Source organism: Temnothorax curvispinosus, unplaced genomic scaffold (genome assembly GCF_003070985.1).
Source record: "Temnothorax curvispinosus isolate PA1 unplaced genomic scaffold, ASM307098v1 QBEX01001326.1, whole genome shotgun sequence".
NCBI classification, from domain to species: domain Eukaryota; kingdom Metazoa; phylum Arthropoda; class Insecta; order Hymenoptera; family Formicidae; genus Temnothorax; species Temnothorax curvispinosus.
Window position 1 is genome coordinate 466,311 of NW_020211106.1, and position 8,863 is coordinate 475,173.

Below are 8,863 nucleotides of genomic sequence, written 5' to 3' on the forward strand. Positions count from 1 at the left end.
AAAGTCACGTAATTTAAAAAATTACGTAATGCTGGGAAACACATTTTTTTTTTAATCTGGATAAAGTTACATAGGAACTACAAAGTTTGTTTAATTGCTTCTTCGTCGTAACTTATGCATGTAAAACATGATTTAAGCAAAATAAGTGGTTCTAAATAAAAAATCAATTACTGTATATTAATTATATTGTCTATAATTTTATTTTTATGAGTCAACTTTTTAAGTATATAAGTGAGTATAAAAGTGCATAAGTATAAGTATATAAGTGAGTATATCAATATATAATAATATAATAAAATAAATAGCATATATAACATAGATATATGTTATGGTAACGTTAACAAGGTTAACTCATTTTAACATTGGTAATATGGTAACACTAAACTTAATCACTATCCGATAATGATTCACTGGAATTTGAATCATCGCTACTTTGTGAAGAACTTGATGAATTGGGCGATGTTGGGCGTCAATGACGTTTTCTTTGTTTTTCTTCTTCTTCTGAAAAACATTTTTAACATTATTATTATTAAGGTGTTTTTAATTTTTTAATAGTAACTTTTAGAATATATTGTTTTCTAATTTTTTGTATTTATTTGTTGAAAGACTTTGTTTTAAAAAATTTAGACTGTTAAGATCTAGCATGTTAATTAAAAATGTATATTATTTTTTATAATTATCTATGCTAACAAATGTTTAAAAATATTAAAATTTTTTATTTAATTCAATATCTTATATTTTACATGTACACATTATACACAACTATATTACAAACTATTTTTTTAAGTATCTTTTTACTGTTAAAGAGTTCTTTAACTGTGTATAAAGCAATGAGAAAAATATTATATATTAAAAAAAAAAGTACTATACTTTAAAGATTAATTCCATTAAATTACTTGTTTTTATAAAATTTTATGAATATATTAATCTATAAACACATATTTTCCATTAAAAAATACAAAAAAAATATTACCTTTAAACATATAAAAATTATTTGTCTATTGTTGTTTAAAAAGTATTGACAAACACAGCAGGTATGACGAGAATTCTTGAGTACGTGAGCGATAGAAAGAGAGTTCCTTTTAAGAAAATTTTGTCTTTATTGTATGTAATTCTTTCTAAAAATATGCCAACGTAAAACAAATTGATATGAACTAAAGAGTTTTTACATGTGAATATAAACAAACAAATCAGTAATCAGTCCTAAAGATAGAATAAAGAATAAACTAAAAAGAGTCAGATCTTACAGGACGAATTCAAAGTATTTAAATTACTGACTGAGAATGAGAGTCCGAAACGTATTTGAATGTAATGCTGCTGACGAAAAAAAGAAAGATAGAAAAATGAAAAAAGGGGCCTTCTGGATGAATGTCTATCAGATCGGTTCTTGGGCTAGAATTTTAGGCCAGAGCCACAAGAACAAAATGCAGATCTCAGATCTGAAAACGAGAATGAACCTAGCAGAGGCCTTTGTACTTTGACGATTAATGTCGATCTTCAATATTAGATCTCTCGCCTCGATCTTCTCTCACGGACGCTAGTCGTTGCAGCTCTCCTTTTCCTGCTGATGAGTCCACTCCTTGGTCATCTGAATCTTGCTCGGTCAGAGTCCAAAATCTTTGCAGTTGTTAAGATGAATCCGAAAGAGGGGCAGAGAATCGACTCGTCCGAAAGATCGCATGCAACTGCGGCCATGACACCTGAGCGCTCCCACCTCCTTCTTCTCTTTGTCCTGAACAAAGTGGGGGCGCTCAGGTGTCATGGCCGCATTTGCTTGCGATCTTTCGGACGAGTCGATTCTCTGCCCCTCTTTCGGATTCATCTTAACAACTGCAAAGGTTGTTTTGGACTCTGACCGAGCGAGATTCAGATGACCAAGGAGTGGACTCATCAGCAGGAAAAGGAGAGCTGCAACGACTAACGTCCGTGAGGGAAGATCGAGGCGAGAGATCTAATCCCATGAGCGGGGCCTTTGATAGATTCCGAATCTTAAGACGCCATATTGAAGATCGACATTGGTCGTCAAAGTACAAGGACCTCTGCTAGGTTCATTCTCGTTTTCAGATCTGAGATCTGCATTTTGTTCTTGTGGCTCTGGCCTAAAATTCTAGCCCAAGAATCGATCTGATAGACATTCATGCAAAGGGCCCTCTTTTTCATTTTTCTATCTTTTTTTTTGTCAGCAGCATTACATTCAAATACGTTTCGGATTTTCATTCTCAGTCAGTAATTTAGATACTTTGATTTCGTTTTGTAGGATCTGACTCTTTTTTAGTTTATTCTCTATTCTATCTTTAGGACTGATTACTGATTTGTTTGTTTATATTCACGTAAAAACTCTTTAGTTCATATCAATTTGTTTTACGTTGGCATATTTAAAAAAAAAACTACATACAATAAAAACGAAATTTTTTTAAAAAGAACTCTTTTTCTATCGCTCACCTACTCAAGAATTCTCGTCATATCTGCTTGTCAATACTTTTTAAACAACAATAGACAAATAATTTTTATACGTTTAAAGGTAATATTTTTTTGTATTTTTTAATGAAAAATATGTGTTATAGATTGATATATTTATAAAAATTTATAAAAACAAGTAACTTAATGGAATTAATCTTTAAAGTATAGTACTTTTTCTTTTAATAATTGATATTTTTCTCATTACTTTTTATACACAGTTAAAGAACTCTTTAACAGTAAAAAGATACTTAAAAAAATAATTTGTAATATAGTTGTGTTTACATTGCGACGCTAATTCTCTGTATTATTTTCCCCGGGCCGTGAGGCGGGACTGAATCGCGTAGCAAATCTCTGATCGGGTGGCAGAGCGGATCTCGAAAGCGATACGAAACTACTTTTGGCGCCAGGTGTGGATACGGCCACACCACCGTTTACTCTAACCCGCGAAAAGTACTCTACATGAACTCTACATAGATCCGACATAAACTCTAATTATCGATATAACTCTTAATTCATATGTCAAGATACACCCGCTCTGGCCGATCGCAACGACTGCTCAGGATTTTCGGTAGAGGGTCGTGGTTCTTACATAGGCCGAAGGCGGAGGGGTTTGACCGTGGTGAGGCGAAGATAAACACAAAAGAAAGCACTCAAGTAGCATGTAAATCAAAATATAATATAAGAGAAAGCTTGATAATTGAGTTACAACTTGCAGGACGCGAGCGAAGTATTCGCCGCGATCAATCGCAATCTATCGACCACGTAAGGTCTTTCGAAGGGTCTGCGCGTTATAAATAAACTCGGATGCAGAAATAATACTCCCGGAAAAACGTACGGGTAACTTGTACTCGCAATAAGGAACAATCTACGCTATGAAGTACGCGAGGCGCAATAATATACACCGACGAAGTAATACACGCCAGAGATAATCTACGCGATGAAATGCGCAAAACGTAATAATCTACGCCGACGAACTAATACACGCAAGGAATAATCTACGCGAGGAAATACGCGAAAAGTAATAATATACGCCGACGAAACAATACACGCAAGGAATAATCTACGCGATAAAATACGCGAAAAGTAATAATATACGCCGACAAAATAATACACGCAAGGAATAATCTACGCGATGAAATACGCGAAAAGTAATAATATACGCCGACAAAATAATACACGCAATGAACTACGCAGAACGCAGTAAGCAAGCTTAACGGAAGCGCGAACTAATATTAAGTCATACACGAATTGTGATAATATAGGCCAACGAACGAAATAATACACGCAAACGAAAGGATACACGCAATCGCAACTAACGAAAGAGTACACGCAATCTAATGGGTACGATTCTTCTCGCTCCTCGGTCCACTCCGCGAGCGCGTGATACTTCCGCACGATATACTCCGGGGCGCGTGATATCTCCACCCGAAGGAGCGCAACCCTAAGACTAACGAAAACGCGAAACTGTAAATAGAATAATCTGAACTGCACACCCCCGACTCGTTACTCCGCCGCCTCACACTCAAAGCACCGGGCGTGGTAATTAACGGGTCTACGTGCCGATACGCCCCAGAATGCACGCACGGACGGATTCACGCCACCGTGGACGCGAGACTTACGATTAACGAAACACTAAGACTACCGGAAACGCGAAAATAAACACTCGGATTAACGGAAGCGCGAAAACTAATATTAGGGTGACTGTTGAGCCGATCCGCATAATCGCATAACACTCGCAAGGATCGTGACGCGTGGCAAAGCCGCCACGTCGTACGCCGACACGCTATCACACGCAATCATACACCGGATTGTCGAGTCGAGCGGAAAAGAACCCCCTTTTTACTCTATTCACGGGGTAGCCGCGGGCGGGATATGTCAGACCCGTAAAAATGACTGAAGCACTAATCCCGAGGGATTCACGACATTAGTGCGTAGGTCGGGAAGCGATCCTACGCACATCTCCAAATACGAAATACGATACGTGAAACGGTACTCGACGTTCCGCCCCGCTGGCCCCCGTTACCTTACATACTTTCGGGATTGTAGGTCGTTTACAATACTCTCGTGGTCCTCGATCCTTCCTTCTTGATGGGCTTGTAGGGCCGCCGCCCTCGCTTAATACACCCTCAGGACTCCTCGCCGGACGTCCACGCACGCTCGAGATCGGCCCAACAGTGACAATCGTGGCGGGCCCGCTTCGCGGCCTCCTACAATTTTGAGGCGCTTCGCCGCGCCGGCGGATGGCGCCACCCGGCCTAATCGGACCGCCCGACCGCTTCCTCCTGTAACTAATAGGCCAGTCAATAAAGACAATCAATTCACTTTAATTACAAAAGTTTTCAAATTTTGATGTAATATTGGGTGAGTTGAAATAACAATAAATCTCATTTTGCAACCATCCCCGAGGTCCGGAACATGCTAAACATTGCAAAAAACGTTAATTTATTATAACTTTGCGAAAAAAATTGCAAAAGTCCTGCAAACTTAAAGCAATGTCTATTGTAATATTTTCCGCAATGTATTAGATTTGCAACCTATTTCGAGGCGCGTAACATTGAAATTTTTTATAAAATAACGTATTTAGTCAAATAAGTTGTAATAATTTGCGTAACTAGTAGAGGGTTGCAAATTTATATTTGGATAAGGGAAGACATTTGAAGCACTCCGTAAAATTTGCAAAACTTTTGCAATTTTTTCACGCTTGTAAAAAGTGCAAAATAATAATTGTTGCTAATTTTTCATTGTTGCGGACCTTGTCCGAGGTTGCAAACTTAACAGCTTGTGACGAAAAATAATCTCAACGTTTGCAACCAATTTGCAAAACTTTTGCAATTTTTTTGACAAAATTACGACCAAATAAACAATTGTTCCATCATTGATGAAAAAAATATATATTGCGTGCAACATAGAAGGTTGCAAATTGGCACAACTGTTCGGGGCAATTGTAAAAGTTATTCTATCAATTTGCAGCACTTTTATAATTTTTTTCGCAAAGTTATAATAAATTAACATTTTTTTGCAATATATTTAACATGTTCCGGACCTCGAAAATGGTTGCAAAATGAGATTTATTGTTATTTCAACTCACCCAATATTCCATCAAAATTTGAAAACTTTTGTAATTAAAGTTAAATTTTCGAATTTTAGTGTCTTTATTGACTGGCCTATAATAGCTAAACGAAAAACATGATAACTCGACGACAAGCGGGTACGCGCGCCGTATAAAGGTTCGAGGGGGGGTTTACGTGCCCGGTCCCAGTGACGGGCACCCGGTGCAACGTCACAACATGTAAAATATAAGATATTGAATTAAATAAAAAATTTTAATATTTTTAAACATTATTGTGTTAGCATAGATGATTATAAAAAATAATAAACATTTTTAATTAACATGCTAGATCTTAACAGTCTAGATTTTTTAAACAAAATATTTCAATAAATAAATACAAAAAATTAGAAAACAATATATTCTAAAAGTTACTAATAAAAAATTAAAAACACCTTAATAATAATAATGTTAAAAATGTTTTGCAGAAGAAGAAGAAAAACAAAGAAAACGTCATTGACGTCCAACATCGCCCAATTCATCAAGTTCTTCATAAAGTAGCAATGATTCAAATTCCAGTGAATCATTATCGGATAGTGATTAAGTTTAGTGTTACCATATTACCAATGTTAAAATAAGCTAACCTTGTTAACGTTACCATAACATATATCTAAGTTGTTTATGTTATATATGCTATTTATTTTATTATATTATTATATTTGATATACTCACTTATATACTTATACTTATGCACTTTTACACTCACTTATATACTTAAAAAGTTGACTCATAAAAATAAAATTATAGACAATATAATTAATATACAGTATTGATTTTTTATTTAGAACCACTTATTTTGCTTAAATCATGTTTTACATGCATAAGTTACGACGAAGAAGCAATTAAACAAACTTTGTAGTTCCTATATAACTTTATCCAGATTAAAAAAAAAATGTGTTTCCCAGCATTATGTAATTTTTTAAATTACGTGATTTTTAAAATCACGTACCGATTTGGAACAATCCGTTACGTGATTAATTATGTCATTAATTATGTAATTTTGTTACGTGATTAATTATGTCATTAATTACGTAATTTTGTTACGTGATTTCGTGATGTAATTTCATGACGTGATTTCGTGACGTGATTTTTTTCAGTAGGGTGTTTGTAAAGGGTTGGGTACGTCCCTGAAAAACGCCAGTTGTAATGTAAGTGTATAAGTGAAGTGGAGATACAATGTAAAAGGTTTGGGATCGTTCCTTTGAAAAAACGCCTTTCGAACCCTGTGAAGAAAAGGAATAAAGCATACATACATACATACATACATACATACATATAGAGTGAGATTTTACCTGAAAGATCGTTATTGTGGGAACCTATCTTATCACTTAATATTGTTACGTCCTGCGGACTCCACGATATCCCTTTTTCGCGGGAATTCTTATGCACCTAAGATAGCCCTAAGATTAGGATAAACAAGCCGAGTACGGACGGTTATCGATCGGGGCATGAGGTTAGATCTCGCATTCCTTTTTTTTATGACCAAACTACCTATTTGCTTGGGGAACTAAAAGCAACCCCTCAGATGACAAATTACTAACAAACGGGGGATATGGTGACCAGACTCTCGTCAACCTCGTCTGGCCCATAACTATAAATCCGGCGACACGACGCGCAGAAAGGAGCCTTAACTCCAGACGGGAGATGATGGATCTGTATTATATCGCGCGACTCACTCAAAACTGGCCGTGCGATGTTCCGACAAACAGAAACGAAACCTAATACGTGCTTTTAGAAATCTTAAGAGCACGTGGCGGAAGTTTCTGTTTGCAATAAAACTGCACTTAAAATTTAGAAGTATGGATTGTTTGTCAACATGAAAACAGGGTCGCGAGATAAGTAAGGAACCCCAATAAAAAAGAAATCGGCGATAGCCAAAAAACAAATGCGTCACTGGAAAGAACCGATGGGTTATACCCCCAATAAGACAGTGGGGCCTTAAGAGGAGGCTCACCAATGGAAAACCGCAAAAATCGATAACCGTCTCTAGCTTTCCAGGATAGGCGAAAACTTAAGAATCTACCTCTTGGGTGAGGAACATCTCAACCAATAAGAAATCCGTTAAACAAAAATTAGAAATTTCCCGCCAACCCGAAATCCTTTAAACGAAAACCAGACACACCCCACATGAAATCCACCCCTTCCATTCCCTACATTTTCTTATATAAACCCCGAGATTGCGGCACTCGCCCTCAAAACTTCTCAGTCTCTTCAAGCCTCTGAAGATTTAGTCTACATCTCGGCATTATAATCGTGATCTTTTCCGTTTTCGAGTCACGATTCCGCATTTTAGAGTCTGTGCAAAAGATCCAACAGCACATCAGTCACTCCGACTCATCCACCAACGACACCAACGTCTATTTCGAGAAGAAACCCACTCCAACGTTTTGAACTCATCACGTAGTAAGTCCCGTAATTCTCTTGATCCTTTCTTTTTCCGCGTTATCGCCCTCTTCTTAAACAGTCTATCGATTGTCGATCTTATTATTTGGGGTCGGTCAGTGTAGGCACCAGTTTCCCAGCGGTCGTTGGCGCTGTCGTGGGCCTGACTTGGTTCCCGGCGTCTTCGTCGCTGTCGTGGACTCAGCCGGTCTACTGACCCCCCTGAGCTCGTGATCGTGTGTCGGTCTGTGTGGGCATCAGGTTCCCAGCGGTCGTTGGCGTTGTCGTGGGCCTGACTTGCCTTTCGGCGTCTTCATCGCTGTCGTGGACTCAGCCGGTCCACTGACCCCCCTGAGCTTATGCTCGTGGATCGGTCGGTGTAGGCATCGAGTTCCCAGCGGTCGTTGTTCTTATCTATTCGCGATGATTCGCAATTACATCTTGAATCATTTTTTGAAGTTCGTTTAGGGTAATTTGTACGTTATTCCCTTACAAAAAAGTATTACTAGCTAGTTAGTAATAAATACTTATTTTGTATTAATAATGTGTATTAATAATACTAAAATTAAGTATTTATTAGTACTTGAATCACTGTGATCCAAGTATTGCATAGTATTTTATTACTGGTCAGTAATTTATGAAAGTAATATTTAATACAGGACGAGTATTGAATACTTAGTATTAAATTTCTGATGAGAAAGCATTTAATATTAGGTGAAAAATACTTGTGTAATAAATACTTGTGTTGAATTACTGATGAGTATTTCAATGTTAGTACTGAAGTACTGAACCAAGGATTCTATGTGTAATAAATCACTGGCCAGTATTTTAATATTAATACTCAAGTACTGAACTGAATATTCCATGTGAAATTAATCACTGACCAGTACTACAATTTGTATAGAAACATTATAA

At 36.8% G+C, this 8,863-nt stretch overlaps 1 protein-coding gene across 1 annotated transcript; it reads left to right on the forward strand.

The window, feature by feature from the left end:
* Positions 1 to 1,633: 1,633 nt before the first annotated feature.
* On the forward strand, positions 1,634 to 6,135 carry LOC112462533. Its single transcript, XM_025028364.1, has 3 exons — positions 1,634 to 1,755; positions 1,839 to 1,979; positions 5,995 to 6,135. The coding sequence occupies exons 1-3, from the start codon at positions 1,634 to 1,636 to the stop codon at positions 6,065 to 6,067; spliced, it is 336 nt and encodes a 111-aa protein (XP_024884132.1). The 3' UTR covers positions 6,068 to 6,135.
* Positions 6,136 to 8,863: the final 2,728 nt, after the last annotated feature.

Coding starts and splice junctions, on each gene's coding strand:
- LOC112462533 (XM_025028364.1), top strand. CDS start 1,634: ATGAATCCGAAAGAGGGGCAGAGAATCGACTCGTCCGAAAGATCGCAT. Junction 1,756..1,838: donor AACAAAGTGGGGGCGCTCAG/GTGTCATGGCCG, acceptor ACAACTGCAAAG/GTTGTTTTGGACTCTGACCG. Junction 1,980..5,994: donor ATGAGCGGGGCCTTTGATAG/ATTCCGAATCTT, acceptor AATGTTTTGCAG/AAGAAGAAGAAAAACAAAGA.